Here is a 20,509-nt window from a genome sequence, read left to right on the forward strand (position 1 = left end):
GTTCCAAATCTGTCAATCTTCCTCTAGCCTCGTTCTCTCCTCGACAATCGTAACTTTGCAAGTGCCGCGCGCAGGCTGTCATCGATCAGACGACAAAAGAGACACTCGTTCCCGTCGACGTCGACGCGTCTCTGGATATCGAAATCGGGGGAACGCGTGGGTGGAAACCGGGTTAAAGGGGCGAAGAATATAGGAAGAAGACGCGAGAAATATAGGGAAAAACGTGGGGGAAAAATACAAGGGTGGAATATGGGAACGGTGACGTGCTGGTGTTTCGGTATTCGATCTCGCGTCACTTCCGGGCTGGATTATTAGAAGTCTCTCTGTACCTTCGTCTCGCCGCCGCCCTGGGTGCAAGGACGAGCGGTGCAGCTGCAGGCGATGGGGTCACCGCGGCCGCGGCGACCGCTGCAGCTGCAGCTGCCGATGGCGCCGCCGCCCCCAGCCAGCTCCACGGCATGGCCGGCAACCTGTATCCTGTTTTTGTCAGAAACTGTTAGTTCGTTGCATCGCCTGGGCGATTACGCTCGCGATTATGCTCGCGATTATACTCGCGAATGATCTCGCGATCATCGGTTACGTCACGTCCGAGCAACCCCTAACGGGACACCGTGGATCTGTGGAAAATTTGATTCCGAAAGAACGCCGGCGGGAATGAATTACACGCGCGAAATACTATGCGAAGGAAGCTCGTCGATCGAGTTTCGACCACGTTTCCATTGGATTATCGCGTGTGATTTGTTATGGAGGCGGTGGGGTTGGAGGGACTATGGTAATTGGGTGTCGAGGATAATATATATTGATTGGTAGGGCGTTTCCGGAACAATTTAATACGTCCGATTGGTTATTGGGTGAAATTATATTCATACCTTCGCTACGAGAATTTCTGATTCGATATTCCGAGTATCCGCATTGATGTTTCAGGCAGCAGCCATTCTATCCCGCTCCGTGGCACGGAACGAGTAGAAAGTTGCTCGATCCATGGCGCCGATTAGGGGTTGAAAATGGCAGCTTGTCGCTAAGGTGTCTGGTTCACGATACGCGTGTTATTGCCCGTGACACGGAAATACCATTTTGCGAATGCTCGATCCAGTGATCGATAGCTTTCCACCGAGTCACGGACAACGCACGCGTAATCGTTGATTAATCCGCGTTACATTGGCAGTTCTCTCGTTATATGGCATTTACGGTGTCAGTTAGCGAGTTCTTATCCTTAATAATTACTTTTCAGTCCAGTCTCATCCCTTCCGTCTTTGCAAACCTATTCAACCACCGATCTCTTCTATTTTCACACCCTATTTTTACAACCCCATTCGGTTCTCGCGAACCAACCCCCGTTTCCTTCCTCTCTTTCCCCGTGAAATATTCGAGAGTTGGAAGAGTCGCTTCGATTCGAAGCATTCTTGCGAGAAACCAGTGAAGCTGGACCTAAGATCCCATCCTTCTATCCACTTGCTAAAATAAATACTCATCGACACCTGTGCAAACCTTCCCTCGGATATTCCCTACCTCTTCTATCAAGGATCCAAGCGAAAGGCAGAACCCGATATTTCCAAACGAGGCGTAATATCGAAGAATCGAATTTAACCCGTACAATTCGATACCGTTGCCGATTCGCGAATACTCGCGAGGAAGGCGTGTACAGAAGGAACTCAACACCGTCCCCATGATTCGTTCAGGCGAATTACAGCTGCGGTGGGTAACGCGAGGAACAGCGTAACCGAATATCGAAACAGATTAACGCCGTCGCGGGATCGCGTATTCAAATTTCATGCAGATCTGCGACGGCCAGTTCCGCTTCGTTAGAAAATCCACGTTTCGTGGATTTATTAAATTCCAGGTATTCTCGTTTAGCCGCGAGTCCCTCTATAGCGCGATTTTTATTCCTCCTCGAATTGGTCCGCAGGGATTCTTTTCAGTATTAACACGTCGAGTGTGGGGCTGATTTTGTTTTATGCAGAGTGCTCGAGTATGCTGAAGAGTATGAATAGTAAGATTACTTTGTCTCACTTTGTCGTTTGGATTTTGAAAATGGTGCAGCTAATGTAGAAATATACAAATTATGAACAGAAGATAATAGGGTGGGAATGCCAGAAAGGCAAAGAGATCACCAAAAGACGATCAGTCAGAGAAACCACGAAAGTGTGAAGATTTACTTCAGCAGAAGAAATTTAGTTTTTACGATATATTAATTGTCATTAATAATTTAACTCTTGACAATGTCAGTTTCACACATCAATGTCGACCAAATGAAGAGTTCGCTGTCAGTCCCTAGAATCTACGCCATCCAAACGAAAAGTCTACTGTCAGTCCCCAGAGACTCACGTCGCGAGCATTCAACGTGTTAAACAAGAATTTATCACCGAACGGAATTGGAGAATTTCTTTCGGTTATCGTCGAATTCCAGAGTCGATATTTTAGTATTCGATCTGTTAGTCGAACGAGGGTAGTTCGAAAGGGTGGAGAGCCATCGGTGTTCGATTTTTACGAACGAAGAAATTGGCGCTTCCTCCTGTTCCGATATTTTACGACGATCGGCTTGATCGATCCTTTGCAGAATTTCTTTCGATTATCGCCGAATTCCAGAGTCGATATTTTAGCATTCGATCTGTTAGTCGAACGAGGGTTACTCGAAAGGGTGGAGAGCCATCAGTGTTCGATTTTTACGAACGAAGAAATCGGCGCTTCCTCCTGTTCCGATATTTTACGACGATCGGCTTGATCGATCCTTCGCAGAATTTCTTTCGATTATCGCCGAATTTCAGAGTCGATATTTTAGCATTCGATCTGTTAGTCGAACGAGGGTTACTCGAAAGGGTGGAGAGCCATCAGTGTTCGATTTTTACGAACGAAGAAATCGGCGCTTCCTCCTGTTCCGATATTTTACGACGATCGGCTTGATCGATCCTTCGCAGAATTTCTTTCGATTATCGCCGAATTTCAGAATCGGTATTTCAGCATTCGATCTGTTAGCTGTTCGAGCGAGTGCCATTGGAGATCAAACGATTTCGATTTTCACGATCGAAGAAATCGTGAAAATCGCTTCCTCCTGTTCCGATATTTTATCACGATCGGGATAATCGATCCTTTCCAGCGGAATTTCTCTTTTATCTCAAATTTTCCTCCGATTCCAGTTGCGGCACACGCGATTATCCCTCGCGGCTTCTCGATAATTTCGTCCCGGGTGTACGGCAGTTCCCTTTCTCGATACTGAACTCGTACGACCTCTTGAAGTTTTTTAATTAAAATTCCGAGTCCCCATAACGATGGTCGTTCGACGAACCGAGACAATGTATTATTAATTAACTCGGCCTCCCGTCGACGTTGATTTATTCGCGCAACAATACACCGTCTATTTACCCGCGAATACGACCGAACTGCTAATTAGGACCGCGTTTATTTATCGACTCGCCGTCAATCCGACTGACACGACTCGCGATGAAAACCGTCGATTATTGTTTTTCCCTTTCTTTCCCCGCTTTCACTGCGTTCTCGATCAACGCCCGAGGTCTATCGAACGTAATTACACGTCTACGTCTCTTCTTTCTGGCAAAATCCGGTGCGAAATATTCTGCAACGATACTCGAACAGCAGCAAGCAAAGTTCACGATGGAAGAACCCGATGTTGCACTTTTCCTCCGTTAAACTGAGTATAAAGTGTCTTGGTTACGAGACTCGAGTAAGAGAAAATAAAAATTTCTTCCTTCGTGGAAAAATTCCTTTCCTATTTTCCTCCTGGTAAAATTGAGGATGAAATACAGTGAAATACGAGTCTTGACTGTAGGAATAATAAAAATGGCGGTGGAAAAATTGACTCGTTTTTCCTCTTTTCTTATCCCTCGTCGGTAGAATGCAGAGTAAAATGTAGTGAAAGATATTTCAGGAAGGAGTTCGAGTAAGTAACATCAAAGATGGCGGCGGTTGTAAATTTTTAAGGTTAGTACGATATTTAATTAACGAGCGTATTCCTCGGCAATCAGCGATGGCGAGTAAGTCTCGATGAGATGTTTCATCCATTGTAACGGGGTTCATTCGCGTGGCAGGATCCTGAATGAGATTTCCAATTCTCGTTCCTCCTGAAATGTTCTTCTACCATAAATCCTGCGGAGGTAACGACGGCGGGATCGTCGAGTGGGCTTCCTGCAGCCACGCCTCGAGTGCCACCGCGATAATTAATATGATCGAGTCGTTCCTCCGATGGGAAGAATCGAAATGGAGAAGGGTTGCAGCCCTTCCACTTTCTCTTTCTTCGTTTAAAATGTTTCTCCTTCTTTCTTTCGAATTTATCGCAAAATTCTGCGAATTTTAATAACCGAGGTATCCCTGGTGTGGAATTGCAAATGATCGAATAGGTTCTTCGATGGAAAAAACAAAATGGAGAAAGGTTGCACATCTTTCACTTTCTCTGTCTTCATATCCAACGTCTTTCCTTCCTTTTTTCAAATTTATTGCAAAATTCTGCGAATTGTGATAATCAAGATACCTCTGATGTACAATTGCGAATGATCAAATAGGTTTTTTGATGGAAAAAATAAAGTTGAGAAAAGTTGCAGTCCTTTCACTTTCTCTTTCTTCGTTTAAAATGTTTCTTCTTCTTTCCCTCAAATTTATCGCAAAATTCTGCGAATTTTGATAACCGAGGTATCCCTGGTGTGGAATTGCAAATGATCGAATAGGTTCTTCGATGGAAAAAAACAAAATGGAGAAAGGTTGCACATCTTTCACTTTCTCTGTCTTCATATCCAACGTCTTTCCTTCCTTTTTTCAAATTTGTTGCAAAATTCTGCGAATTTTGATAATCAAGATACCTCTGATGTACAATTGCGAATGATCAAATGGGTTTTTTGGTGGAAAAAATAAAATTGAGAAGGGTTGCAGTCCTTCCACTTTCTCTTTCTTCGTATTCAACGTCTCTCTTTCCTTTTCTCAAATTTGTCGCAAAACATTGCGAATTTTGATAATCGAGATACCCCTGGTATGCAATTGCGAATAACTGAATGGGTTCTTCGATGGAAAAATCGCAATCGAGAAGGGTAGCAACCCTTCCACTTTCTCTTTCTTCGTATCCAACGTCTCTTCTTCTTTCTCTCAAATTCTTCGCAAGATTTTGCGAATTTTGATAATCGATATATTCCTAATATGAAATTGTAAATGACCGAATGGGTTCTTTGATGTAAAAATTGCAATGGAGAAGGGTAGCAATCCTTTCACTTTCTCTTCCTTCTTATCCAACGTCTTTCCTGCTTTCCCTTAAATTTCTCGCAAAACATTGCGAATTTTGATAATCGGGATACCCCTGGCGTTCAATTGCGAATGACTAAATGAGTTCTTCGATGGAAAATTCGCAATGGAGATGGGTAACAACCCTTCCACTTTCTCTTTCTTCGTGTCCAACATCTCTGCTTTCTTTTCTCAAATATGCCTTAAAGCACGAATCTTCCGGATACGATTAAATATAAATTGCGAAATTTAATAATCGAAATGCTCCTGGTATGCAATTCCAAATGATCGAATAGTTCATTCAATAAATAAAAAGAATCTTCCGAACACAATTAATCTTCTCACTCCACGGGGGCCATTATAGTACCAGTAAAAATTCGCAAAAATAAAATTGTCGATTATTCGAAATATATTTCACGATGAAAGAAATTTCCTGAAGGATTCACTGACGGATGGAACAAAATAATTTAGCCATATAATCGGTTAAACGTAAGTTGCGAATTATAGTAATCGAAACACCGTTGGGATACGACCACGGAGTCGAACGACGCAGTCATTAAAAAAATAATCATCGCGAATGGGGGAAAATCCACGAAGGAGATTCGCGGTCGAACTACCCGGGAACGGAAGTGAACTTTCGAGACGACATCTCTCCTTTAAGCGGTCCCCAGCTTTTTTGCAATATTTGCCAGACCGCGAACGCGCCACGGGACGCGCGCCAGAAGCGTTTCCTTTGAATTATTAAGGGGACAAATGAAACGCGCCCAGACGGGAATCAATGAAATTTCTATCGTTGGTTTTCGCGCACGTTCGCCGACAGTCATTCGCGATTACGTTGAATAATTAACAGCCGCCGAATTGAGTCGTAATTAATTATGCAAATAACTACCGCGTTCAATTTGTTATTAGATTCGTTGGTACCAGCGACGATTAACGAGACAAGCGACAACGAATTCCCTCGGTGTGCACGGAAACCCAACCCCTTGCGGTTCCCCGATGGATTGCAAGGAAAATTCTCCCGCGAAATCGACGTGGAAACGAAGATCAACCTGTTCCAGTCGATCATCGATCTTCGAGTAATCGACAACGATAATTTTGAGATCCACCGATTATATTCACATACATATTAACATTCTGGTCCTCCTTTGGCTACTAACACTTTGACTGCCACGTTGGTCATATATGACCAGCCACGGTTATTCCTGTGACGTCACAATGGTCATTAGTGATCAGGGCGTTTGAATCATTTACCACTATAAAAATTGAATGAAAATTGATAGTTAGTCAATTGTTAACCGTTACCAAGTTGCCACGGTGGTCGTCAATAAGATAAACACCCCACTGGGTAAGAAAATTGTCTTATATCACCAATTTATTATTATTTTGCCTTTATATGCTTTAAATAAGCGAAACACGTGATTTCGGCGTGGCAGTCAAATGGTTAATGCACGAAACACACGATCCGTTTAGCATTCCCGAACAGGACTCGTAAAAATTGAAAACAATCGCTGAAAACAATGGTCAGATCGTTCGATGACTTCTCAAAACCCGTGCAATTCCATCCGCCATTGTTCCCGGAAGATTCGTGCAACGAGCTAATTCGAGCAACCTCGTGTCTATCTTGACCCCTGAATTTGTAAAAAGCTTCATTTCCAATGCACTCCCGCGAAGAAGGAAGAATTCAAAGCGGAAGTGGACTCGCTGAATGTCTCCGGTCAATGCACGAGTACGTATCTCTTTCTTAACAGCCGAACCACCCCATTCTGGCTCTCCTCTCGAAGCATTCATCGTCCACAGAGATCTCCGTAAAATGGTGCATAAAATGGTGGAAAAAATGCAGCAACGGAAGTCTCGCGACGTTGCTATAGAGAAAATGACGAAGTACCGGCGGAGGAGCGAGGCGGGGGCGAGACTGGCGTAACCTTGAATCGATGAAAAGCCATAGGCACGGCAGCGTCGCGAATCAATGGGGGTTGACGCATGGAGGCTGGCGAACGTCGAGAGTCATCGTCGGTCCACGAGGCTGTGAGTAATTAATACGATTGAATTCTATTCTGTCGGCTGGTGCAGCAGCTTTGAGGCTTTCGCGCGCGCGGACGCTGCAGAAGCCTCGGCAGGGGTGAGAGGCCGGCCCGACGATGGGGTCGCGAAGGGTGCAGGGGGTGGCTCTGCTGGCAGGGTTGCTGCGAGCGATCAATAAACGCCGCTGCCAGCATCCACCCCTGGATCCCCGTCTCTTCTCCCCTCTCTCACTCTCTCTCTCGCTCGGTTTCTCCTCTTCATCCCCTTCGCTCCTTCTCTCTTCTCGCTTTTTCTCTCTTCACCCTCTTCCTTCTTCGCTCCTCTCTCTGTCTGTATTTTCTTCTATCCACTTTCTCTGTCCCTTTTCCCATCCCCATTTCACTCTCCTCTTTCTCTCTTCTCGTTTCCATCCATCTCTTTCTTCCGTTCACTTTCTCTGTTTATCCTTTACCCCATTTTCACCCCCTCGCTTTACTTCTCTCTCTCTCTCTGTCTATCTTTTTCTACCGTTCACTTTCTCCGTTTCTTTTCCACTTATTTTACACCCTTGCTCTCTCTCTCTCTCTCTCCCCCCATCCATCCCCCGAGATCTTTTTCCCCTCACTCGCGCGTCTTCTCTCGAGAAAGTTCACCGTCTCCCTCCAGAATTCGGCTCAATCCTCCGCGTTTCTTCGGCTACCTTCTTCTCCTTCCTTCGCCCCGAGACTTCCGCAGACGGGGAAGGGGTTCCTTAAGGGGTTCCTGCACTTCCGTCTTTGTTTCAGAACCGAACTTCGCTCTCCGTTTTCCTCTCGATCGATTCTACGCGTGCCTCTCTCCATGCTTCCGGTGTCTCGGCTTCCTTTTTAACATCCCTCCCCCTTTGTCGGCTAAAATCCCACGGATTTCACTCTCGATTCTCGGCGTCGATTCTCCCCGGAACGTCTCGATTTTCGTCCCCTAAGGTTGTCCCTCGTCCTTCGCGCTCCTCGCTGCACTTTCCCTCTCCTTTCACCCACACCCGCCACTTTTCTCCCGCAGTTCACTCCGCCTCGTAATACACAATTTCCTAGCCACCCTCTTGCACGCGCATCTCCCTATACCCTCGGTCTCTCTTGTCCCTTTTCCTTCTTTTTACTACGATATACCGAAACGAAGACACCGTGCAATGGTTCTTTAACCGTTTCTCCATCCTTTCTCCAGACGTCTTCCATTTTAATCTCCCTCCATGACGCTGTTACACCCCTTAATCTCTTAATTCCTCTAATCCTTCGCGCCGATAAATATTATTTCGTCCCACCCCTGTCTATCTTCAAGCATTTTCCATTCTTCGCCAGTCCCGTACGATTCTCTCTTTCTGGAAGGTCCTTCAGCGAGAGGAAAGCAATAAGTCGATACGACAGGGGCGAACTCGCTCGAGTTTCTCTCTTCGACCGTAGCAATTTCTTTCGAAAGCCTCCGCGAACGTATCCGCCGGAGAATTCCGCGGTGAAAAGAAACAATTCGCCTTTACTCCACGCTTCCGCCGTGAAATTGCCGGCGAACCGTATAAAGGAATCCCGCGTAGCGAGTGACCCCGATGGAAGCTTCTTAAAACGGGGGACGGAGTCGCTGGTCTTTGAGAAACGATCAGAATTTCGCTCAAAACTTTTCGCTTTCCATCAACTCCTCGCCGGACTTCTTTTACCTCGATTTATCAGGTTTTCATCGACGAGTCGTTCGAGGGGTGGTACGACGTCGCGACTCGCGGGGGAGGAACGTCGCTGGAGGATCGTTAGGTCGGAACAAGTCGGAAATTCGACGTGCAGGATCGATGCCTTCGCTGAGGTTCAACGTTTGACCGATCAGACGAATTAGCGGCTTAACGATCTCTTTAAATCGCGTTGGGATTAGGCGAAGATTAAATTCCACGTCTCTTCCTTTTTCTCGCATGAGTCTGAGCCCCGATAGAACGAAGAGGATGGAGGATTTTCGAGGTTCGTAGACCTGAAGAAGAATTTTCTGAAATCTCGATGATGGTCATAATTGGTGGATGCGTTTCGTGACAAATTAATTTCTGACAATCACGTCAAAGTAATAGGTGAATTTTTGTAGGTTTCATTCATCAGATGTCAATCTTTGCACGAACGAAGACTCCATTACTGTAGCCGCTTATTATGCTCTTTCACAAAATTTATTTACATACATTAAATTCTTTCTTTCCTTTTTTTCCGTGCTTGCAATGCAAACGAGAGGCGTTCGCTCGTTCACCAATGAATAAATAAATAAATATTTTAAAAATTCATAAATTTATTCATCGGGAAAAGCATCCACCACCACCGCAGTCTATATTTCCTCGAGTCATTTCGTTCCTGAAAATCCGAAAATTCCTGAGTGAATCTGAAAGGTGTCAAAAAATCCTAGAAATCATTTCAAACACCTATCTCACCGACCATCCTAAATTCACCCTAGAAAATAATTCAAAAAAAATATTTTTCTAAGCCTCTGCGAATCTTCAAGGATCTTATTAAATTTCTCAACAACTGATTTCGTCGATGAGAAACGTGTCGAGTCGATTTTTCGACTCGGATCAATCGAGAAAAAATCGCTGCGATTAATGACAACGGTGGAGGGTGCGAGAGGACAGACGGGGTGGTAGACTAGGGCGAGGAGGGTGGCAAGAGAAGTAGAGCTGAAATAGAGCACACACACATGGAGACAGACGCGAAACACAGCCCCAGGGGCGAAAAGTCAAATGCACTAGAGAACCACAGTCGCATGAGCCACGAGTAAAGCAACAGTGATTAGGTGTGTGTAGATTACTCGCTACTCCTCTTTGCCAATTACGCGTGGTAACATCAACGTTCTCAGGACCGGCTAATGGTAATCGTCTGGGACGGTCTGGCAATTTTGACCTCCCCCCTGGACAGGAGGACGGGCTTGTCCATCCCTCCTAGACGAGGAGGAACAACCGGACCAACCCTCTTCGGCCAGGATTCGGTGTGGGATAGTAAGTGGCTGGTTCGAGAGGGACAGATACTGCGTGCACTCCTGCGAAAGATTCCGAGTATTTTCCATTACCCCCTTTATCGAGGAATATCACGAGACACGGGACTCGATTCTAATATTTCTCCAACAAATTAGATACTTCGATAGAGAAAAAGAAAAAATAAATTGCAGAATTTTAACTGAATTTGTTTAACCCCTTCACGAGTAAGCGTTTCGAGAGGCTTAAGACCGTTAACTCACTAGCGCCACCACGGCTCATAACTGCAGCGAATGGGTACCGTAAATATCGCTTATAATTATTTTCTATTTCTTCTCATACGATTTTCGTTATATCGTTTGTAGAATATTGTTTTCACGAATTTTTCTCGTGAAAGGGTTAATATTCCAGTCATTTTGGGAGTATATATATATGACACTGCTGGGTTTATTCGGACTCCAATATTTATGGGAAAGAAAGTACTATTATCTCGAAGCTCCTTTGTTCCCTTATCAAAATTTTCCGATACTAGTAATTGTTTACGACTAAACTGAAGTCTAGAGGTCCCCGACCGAGTGTTCAAAAAATTTCAACGAAATTTTAATAGCGATAATTTCCGCTGGAAGCTACCAATAGTAGAACTTGGAATTAAAAAAGGAAGAAAACCGGTGAACGTAAGGAACAAAGCCTTTGACAGAGCCGATGGACCCTTCAAAGCTTTTCCGCGGCTGAAATTAACTCCTTGGTCCGAATTAGAAAATCGAAGTTCGCCGAGGAGGGAGTGGGCCGATAATGAGTAAAAGTTGAGCGGCAAAGTGCTCGCTTTGTCGGAACGAATGGATCAAGTTTGTGTCAAAGAAAGTGAACTCGGGGCAAAGGAGATCCGGCGAACTTTTACCCCGGACAACTGCTAGGCAGTTTAACGCGGTAACAAGCGAAACTTGCCATCGGAGGATCGTATAGATCGATGGGGATCGTCGTGTTTCCTCTTTTCCTCGAACGTTCGATTTTCTTTCGTCGAAACGCTCTAAAACGACGAGAAAGAAAAAAAAGGGAAAATGAAAACATTGTACTCATCGAACTCGGAATCTTCCGCGTGTTTAAACACGAGCGTTGAACGTCGGTGAGACAAGGAGGATGAGTCTATTAATTCCACGGTGCGAGAGAACCGGAAGTTGTTGCCTCGACGAGCAACCAACAGTGTTCCTGAAGCGGTAACAAAATGCATTCTCTGCTGGATAACAATTAGTACAACGATCTCGCTACACAGATAGATCGGAAAACTCGCAACTTCCAAAAAAACTGGCCCGGGGCCTCGTCACAGCTGTTCATCGATCATAATCCATGCACTAAGAAACGATTCGTTCCAGAAATAACAATCATAATCATGATAACGAGAATAATAATAGTAGTAGTAATGATAACAATAATAACGATAATAGTACTGTCGTATAGTGATCTCGTACGAAAGCCATTCAACGGAAAAAATCAAAGGAAAGAAAACGAAAAAGAGAATAGATAGAACAGAATATAGATAGTAGGTACTGTACTCCGAGCAATGTGAGTAATTACGCCAAAAGTAAGGTAGATGCAGAGATTAGTATGTAAAAAAAACGTGAGCCTCTACTACTCGTGTCCTCACACAATACGTCACGTGTCTCTCAAACGGAGAAAAAGAACGGTTGAAAAACGGACGACTGCAAATCGAGAGAAAAAATACAAAAAGAAGAAAAATAAAAAGAAGAAGTGAAAAGAATAAAAGAAGAAACGGAGAATGAGTTTCCCGAGTGCTCGGAACGGTACGCGAACCGACGCCGTTTTCCGCGATTAATTCGATCGATCGCAATTTCGTACGTGTCGTGCCCCGTTTCGTATGGAAATGTATACACACACGTGCTTTCTTGCGCGTGCATAATTACCGCTTACGTATAATTATACAGCGAAGACAAGAAAACCTCGTTCCCCTGTTTTCCGTCCAGTTCCTGCCCTGTTTCCAGTTATCGACTTTCTTTCATTATTCACCCTCTACGCGGAATTAATCGAACGATAATATCAAAACGAGAGTAAAAACAGGTCGACAAACGACAAATTCGCGCGTGTGCAATTTCGCAAATGTTTGGCCTCGATAGATAAGCAAATTTTGAAACCCGCTGATTCGCTTATATCCTCCATTTTGTCTTCGGTATTTATAATCGTATACTTCTTTTCTAAACCCGAAAGCATATACTCGAGCGAATATTCGATAGAACCCGCAATTACTCGATTTCCATAAAAATACGCGAAATATTCAAATTTTAGCGTAATAGAATCGCTAAATCGATATTAGCCTCGAAGGTTCACGCGAATAATTCCAAGTCGATCGAAGGACGTTACAAAAGACTACCCTATGGTCGCGTTACCCCGTCGTTCGTCGCGAATTCGACAATTTGCGATCGACGAAGAGAGAAAATTTCTTTCCGGAAACCAGCGACTAATAATCCGTTTCTTCCCCTGAGACCCGTTTATCCGCGCCGCTCGTTATTCGACGCAACGAAACCGTGAAAGATAGGAGGAGACGTTCCCAAAGACGTTTTCTGCAGACTCGGTTACGCGTCCGGTTCGTCCCTGATGCTCTCCTCTCTTCGCGAGAAGGGAGGAGAAGAAATAGAAAGGAAAGAAATGTAAAAAAAGAAGAAGAAATTATAAATAGCGGTGAAAGAAGAGAACGCGCGTCGTTTCTTTTCCATTTTCCGTCTGTTCCAAGGAGGAAAGGATTATCTGTCGAGCTTTCAAAAAAGCGCACCCCATCGAGGGGTGACTACTAATTGCTGGCGGTGCTTGCACGCTCAGCGGTAACTAATTAAGGCTACGCACTGAGACTAATTAGTGAATGCCAGGCTAAACAACCAGTAAGTAAGGTGAACGTTATATATATATATGTATACGTATAGATGTACTCGTGTCTGCTGGAAAAAATAAAGAACGACACCGCGAACGGCGACGAGGCTCGCGCGTTCTCCACTGCTCGGAAGACGCCGGCGTCTTCCCGTGTCCGACAAGGTCAACTTCCAAGGTCGTCACGAAGGAGCTGAGTCTTGCAACGTATCGAGAGAAAGCGCGAGAAAAGCTCTACTCCGAAATGTATGCAATATTCACCACCCATCGTTGAACACCGGACCGTATCGTCGGCAACGATGACTCGGAAAATTGTTATTTCTCACGAAAATTTATTCCAAAAGACGAACTAAATGGAGAATTCCGCTTTTCTCAGAGACGATACGTGGAGAGACTCAGGGACCCAGTGCTCGTGGAAGAGCGAATCGTTCGAAGAGACGTTCAGCGAGCGACGTGACCGAGGCGATCGGCGTCCGAACGATGCGAATACGAGAATTAATTAGTTACCACTAAATCAAAGGCGGCACTTGTCGAGCATGCAGCAACCTTCGCCCGGCCAAAAAATTACTGTCATGTCTCTCGCCAACTAACACACCGTGCCACGATCCAATAACATTAATCAATGACAACAGTTCCAAAGAAAAAAAAAATTAAATAAACAAAAGGGGGTTGAAGGTGTGAACGTAAACGTGGAAGAAAGAGAACGAAAAGAGAGAATTGGTAGGTGAGAAAGAAAATGGCGAAAAGATGGGAACATATATATATATATATATCGAGAGGTACGTGTATCGTGAACGTTCGAAATGTGAAATCGCCGGGAGTGACATCGGATAATAAAAGAAACCGAACGTAACAGGGACGGACGTTGAAAAGTGAAAAGGGGGATAAAGGGGGGAATAAACGAAAGATATTAACGGACCGTGCCGTCATGGCAGCTCCGTATCGGGAGAGAGAAAAAAAGAGAAGCGAGTAAAACCAGCGTCAGAATTCGAGAGGATATTACTGTTACGAGAGGGGACGGGTGAGAACACAGCGAGAGACGCTAATTGAAAAGAAGATAACGTTACGTTCTCTGATAAGAGAAAAGGGACGAAGAATGAATGACGCAAAAAAAAGGGGAAGAAAGGGGAAATAAATGGGGAGAAAAAGAATCAACGAAAGTAGTAACAAGAACGAATAAAAGAAAGCGTTCTCTGGTAGACGGCATGCTTTTCTCTTCCCCCTCGTTACGTTCTTTCTCGCGAATGCCTTTCGAAAACGCGAGCAATTAGCCAGTACAACTTGCATTACCGACTCTGCCTCTCTCTCTCCCTCTCTCTCTTTCTTCTTCGCTTTTTCCCTTCCTTTTTCCTCTTCCGTTCACGGGAAAGATGGCTCGAACAAGAGTGACCGTTCAAACGAGAGAGACGAGGGACAACGAGCCGAAGAGAAAGAGAGAAAGGCAAGAAACAACGAAGAGAACAAACAAGACCAAAAAACTAAGGGGAGAAAAATAAAACGAGACAGAACGGAGAGTTTAAAGGACGAGAAAAGAGAAATAAAAAAAAAGAGAAGAAAATAGAAGAAAAAATATATAGAGAGAAAGAAAACGTACGTGTAAGATACACTAGGAAACGCAAGATCGTTTCCGCAATCCACACTACTCAGCTCTCGTACGTGTACGTAGGTGCAAAATATATATATGTATAGTAATCTGTACGACTGCCAGGACGGACGTACCATAACACGTGAAATTATAATATAATAATAAGGTATAGTCGTATGTATCCGTACGCGCGTGGGTGGTAGAATTTTTTTGGTAAAAGAAAGCAGCGATAACGACAGACAAGTATGACAGACGATACAAGAGAAAGTAAACAGAAAACTATTACACGTAATTCCTTTTTCGTACTTTTCCTCGATGTTCTCGTACGAAACTTTAAATACCAATGTGCATGCGAATACATACGCGTTATCGTTACGTATATTCAATATAGATATATGTACGGTATATATATAATAATATATATATAATGTATTCACAGGTGAATCTCATATGAAGGCAAGCCAAGGCCACGACATGAGACGTGCAAATTAAAAAAGGTAATAATTATTAAAAAAAGAAGCAAGTAAAAAATTCTCTCCCAAAACCGCTTTCCAACCACAACCAAGCACAACCACAGGCAAGGTACGGGCCTTTGTCAACGAGACAGTCATCAACCAGTGAATATGTGGCGCATTACCGTGATTATTATATATATGTAATAGTAACAATTTGAAAAATCTATATATAATATATGTATGAAGTACGAAAGATGGGTTAATTCAATGGTTCCATGGATGGATTCGGACGAGAAGATAAGGGTGGAAAGATGGGAGAGATGAAGGAACGATTAATACGTGTATGGGAGCCAGTGACGAGCACCATTGAAGGGTGATCGTTAATACGATTGTTGTTTAACCACAGTGGTCGATATTAATTCGTGGCAATCGGTTAAACGAATCGACGAGTAGCTCGATCTCGATCCAACGAACGTAATGGCGGAAAGAGTAGCTGGCCTCGACGTTGTCTCGACGATGCAACCCTCTATCGAGTGCTCGCGCGCGAATTTCCCACGATCGACGCTCTGGTTCACGTCGTTAAAAAGTTAATTCCAAACTCGTAACATTGTCATTCCTCAGAATCTTTCTCTTATTTTCTACTTCGAATACCCCAGAGAATCGGGTTAATTTGTTCGCATGCCACGTTAAATGTAAGAAGCTACCAACTATCTATATACACTACCACCTCGAACGTGTACGTTAATCGAGATAAAAGAAACAAAATGAAAGGAAAAATGGATACGCATGTCCAAACATGTGTTGTGCACGAATCAACCCCAAAGTGGTCTAGACTAGCGAAAAGTACTCGTCATTCAGACCGATTCCACCCTCGGAAATTCCCACAAAATACTACTTGCACAATCCACTACAACGAACCAGAGCGTCGAAACGATCCACTTTGTTCCCGCACAAAAGGCCAGCACCGATGCGCCAGACGCGTCGTCGCAAGTGTCACGGAATGAACTCGAGACTTGCTTGCAGCCAGTTATTATTCATTAACAGAAAAAAAAAGAGAAAATGTATGATACGTGTGAAACAAAAACGAGAGAGAGTGCTTTTTTAGAGACTGGTGGTGTTTTGCGAGCAGTGTGAGCCGCGACTCGGCCGGATTAATCGATTAATCGAGTACAAAAGAGATAGGGATTAGACAGCCAGAGGAGGAGAGAAGACTGGACAGCGGTGGGAAGAAATATCGACGTGACAACGAAGGGGGTACAAAGAGTACGAGGACTATATAGGTAGGCACAGAGCGATGGGTTAATGTAGTAATCGTTACGCTAAAAATTAATCAAATCATACGAATTATTACGTACGAGAATACCTCATGCTTTTACCACCGGACAGAGGAAACCCTAGAGACTAAAAGCTAGCACAGGCGAGACTCGTATATATATATATTGTTTCTGTTTAAAAAATTTGTTTGGCATTCGACACTAAGAAATAATCCCGACCTTTCTCCTTCCTTTTCTCCGCGTTTTGGCGTCCGCTGCCCTTATCCGTTCTCCGTTTCCGGCCATGGGAACACACAAGATGGCGGCCTCGGAGAATAACAGGCTCGCCATCAGCTCGTCGATCGTCTCGCAACGGTTCGTCATCGATTTTCCCTATGCTCCTCGTCTCTACTCCCGCTTCTGTGTCCATTTCCAAGAGTATCGTCGCATTTACCATGCGTACCACGTCTTTCGTGCCTTTTTAATACGCACAACTGTCGCGTGTTTGCGTGTCGCCGACGTTCAATCGCTATACTACATTGCGGTTCATCCTTCGTTCTCGTGTCCTCGTGTTCAACGACTGACGTTCTTTTCTCTTTCATTTTCGTCACTTTCTTTGGTCTTTGGTCCTTCGTTTTTGCCTCTGAAGAATCGTACGAATTCGACCGCTCGGAACAACCACTTCCGGCCACTCTCCATGCTTCTCGATAACGATCTTCCTTTTTCCCGACGCCTTGTCCAAGTCCTTGCAGTCTTCGAGCCCCTTCCGCCGGTCTTGACCTTTTCCGGCTCGAATGCCTGCGCGAACGAGCCGTCTCCACGTGAGCATAGCTTCGCGCGTTCGGGGTGAATCGGTACGAGGGTGGTTCAGCTAGAGGCATCGAAATACCAAGCTCCCGAGCTTTATTCCGTTATGCTTTATTCGGTTTAACGATCGTCTCTGTAGGTTTAAATATCGCGAGGGGTCGATGGAAATTTCTTCTATGCGTTAAAATTTCAATAATTATTACACCACGTCTACGATACTTGCAATATTTACTATAACAAATTATGACACGTCGTACGACAAGGAGGGTTGAATCTCTCAGAGAGATTTCCGTAAAATCATGCATGAAAAGATCGTGGTATTTCGACGGCTCGAGAGCTTCGAGTATCCAACAGGCATTTAACTCGGTGGAAAACCGCGATCTCCGAATGCAAGAAGCTATCGCTCACAGACGAGACAGCCCCGTCTCGCTGGTATCTTGCATGGTGCTGCTTGTCCGTCTATTTTCCTGGTGGCACGTGCACATCGACGATGTACAGCAACAACGATCGTGTCGCGTAGCAGCAGTGAATCGTAAGAGCCGACAGAGAGCAGGAAACGACACAGAGAGAACGTGAGAACACGGCAGAGAGACACGGTTTTGCAACGACCTTAAAAATGCGTTACGTGTGTGAAGAAAGGTGGTACACGTGGCATGCAAACGGTGACGGGGCTTCTGGGTACGGTTCTCGAGCGTGTCGAACAAGCTTTATGGGACCATTACCGAGCCATGGAATATTCCAAACTTTATCACTCACGGGTGCCATTATTTTACCATTTTTACTTTTTCTCCGCCATATTTTTATGCCAATGATTTCGCGAGAAATAGACAAATTTTATAACTGTATATCGAATGATCCATCGCTCGGCCAAGTCCCAATATCTACCGGGTTACAATCGAGTTCGGGCTTCTGGTCGCAGTGTTACTCACTGAAAGCTAGACGCCACTAATCAAGACCAAAAAAGCCTACTGCATGCATTCCTTCGACATCTGCTTTGCGCTTTCGTCGCCTAACACTCGGTGTACCCGATTCAAATCGATCTTTACGGAATTCCGTCGATTCACGGCAGATTCTCGTGGGGAAAGAATTACGAGGATCGTTGAACGGAGGGATTGAGTGAATGTTTTCCACGATGCGCGATCTTTCTCCCCTAAATCTAACCAGGTCTATCCGAGACGTCTAGGGTGAACGGGGTCCCCGAAGAAACGGGAAATCGTCGGACTTCGCGTGCAGGAGAAAGAGCGAAATGTAGAACGAAAGATACTTGGTCGGAGGTATGCTCGATAACGTTTAACAAGGAATACAAAAGAAGAGCGAACTTAGGTGAACGAAAAGGGGGCAAAAGTACGATTCGACTGCACGAAAGAGAATGGAATTAAAAAGGCGGAAAGAAGAAAAGAAAAGAGTTTTGGAAGAGGAACGAGCGATGCATGCCACGTAATCGACCCGCGAGATGGACAGTGAGAATTCTTCGTGTTCTTTTGACAAAGTACAAAACTTCTGCTTTATTGCCTGGCCAGAAAACACAATGGATCATTCTGGGATTCCTTCGATGAACAGTGACTATATCTCTCCAAACGCGCGAGTGAACCGTTCCTCGAGACCTCGACGACGGAGAGACGAAAACCGATGAAACTCCGGCAAAAATGCAAATTAATCGTTCCCACGTCTTCTCCAAATTTCATCCGAATTATTTTCCACCTTCCAAAGCGTCGACTCCCAAATTCTTTCGATCCAGGCTCTCTCCACTGTCAAGGTCTCGAGACTGCTTCCTCTCAGCTATCCGATCCTGTCCACACTGTTGGAAACGCACCCCAAACTCGTACGCATCGAAGCAAGAAAGCATCGAAATCGAGTTTCCGCGATATTCTAGCAAGGCGAGTACAAGTTACTCGATCGATCCAGCGCGTCTCGAGGCGTCACGGCGCTTAATTCGAATCCCTGTCTCCTTCTGTATAACATTGTACCGTTTTCTTATCCTGTCGCTCCTCTCTTCTCGTCCACTTTCCTGTCTCCGTTGCGTGCCCTCTCTACAGCGACGTCTCTCCATTTTCCAACCGCTCGTGGATGTCCTCTTCCCTCTCTCGGGCTCTTTTCAATCGTTCGTCGCGCTTCCATTCCTCTCCGTTACCGTTTTACCATTTTCCCAATCGACGCACGGAAGCGCAAAGCGGCGCGACGCCTTTTCATCAGGCGCGAATAAACGTTACGAAGCGACGCAGCACCCCGCTTTGCCTTTCCGATCCCTCGGAATGCTACTAGGCGATGCCTGCGAGGAAATTCCTCTCTGGGGTAATACTGTTCTCCCAGGCGAAGAAACGCCACCTGGAGTAGTCACGAACGCGAGCCAACGTGCCTCGGATCTCGAAAGAGAATTGGTCGATCTGACTGCTGGATCACGGGAATCGAGTTTGCTCTGCGACTGCCATGCCCGGCCTCCCTTCGTCATAACTTTGGCGTACACAGCTGTATTCGAATCCCATCGGCAGTAGGTAGTTGCGTTTTCGTTTATCCTTACACTCGTATCTCGTCTCTATATTTAGTCACTGTGCACTGTCCTCGTATCGGTAATTCGCTCAAGGATATACTTACAGGATGAACCACCTGACCAACGGTGCTGTGACCATTCGTAAGAAAATAATTTGTCATCGTTTCCCGGATAAATTTAAGCAGAGGACGAGAGTCTAGGTGGTCAGGGGGCATGGTCCATCCTGTAGACATATCCGCGGCACGAAAGCGAAGGTAGAATGGAAAGTCGAGGTGTTACAGCGGCTAGGAACTCGTTAAGGCCATCCAGATCGCCGACGAATTCTTTTTCCCTAGGCTCGATACAATCTTTCCGTGTACTAGGAAACAGCACGTTGGCGGTGATAGTGTTGGACCGAAGGAATGTATGGTTGTACGATTAAAATGGCTCGTTGCCTTAATCAGACTCGTTAGAAACGTCTACGCTATAAAAGGTAACTCTCTTACGATCACTAGAAATAATACCCTGTATCGACTCGCGAGTGATTTCCAAAGAAACCGGATAAAAACGGTGAGAAGTACGAGCTGAGTCCTAAGTTCTATATACGAAAGAAAAGGGGAAAAATGAAACGAGGAAACGCTCGAAGCGTGGAATGTCGTAGAAATACTTTCGAATACCCTGTAGTTCCGTGACTAACGCTAACCTTACGATCTAATCGAATTCGCGAGAGAGCGGTCGCGTGGAAACGTCAGCGGGTGCAAGAACGTATCGTCGAGGACGTCTTTCCAATCTCGAGGGCCGGAAGATCGATCGGCGGCACGGGCGAGTGGAAGATCGACGCCTCTTCGCGGCTTCGCGACGCTGGAAACGGTGCCGATCGTT

The 20,509-nt window shown here is 45.1% G+C and overlaps 1 protein-coding gene across 7 annotated transcripts in view; it reads right to left on the reverse strand.

The window, feature by feature from the left end:
• LOC108555770 (RNA binding protein fox-1 homolog 2) overlaps nt 1-20,509 on the reverse strand; it is a 278,578-nt gene that overhangs the window by 31,626 nt on the left and 226,443 nt on the right. For 3 of the 7 annotated variants that reach the window (XM_017911571.1, XM_017911569.1, XM_017911567.1), the window contains exon 8: nt 330-477. The exons of the other annotated variants lie outside the window; for them this stretch is intronic. In XM_017911571.1, the coding sequence (XP_017767060.1) occupies nt 330-477 (148 nt within the window). The remainder of the gene's footprint in view (nt 1-329; nt 478-20,509) is intronic. 7 annotated transcript variants of the gene reach the window in all.

Source organism: Eufriesea mexicana, unplaced genomic scaffold, assembly GCF_001483705.2.
Source record: "Eufriesea mexicana isolate 0111107269 unplaced genomic scaffold, ASM148370v2 scaffold265, whole genome shotgun sequence".
Classification (NCBI taxonomy): Eukaryota; Metazoa; Arthropoda; class Insecta; order Hymenoptera; family Apidae; genus Eufriesea; species Eufriesea mexicana.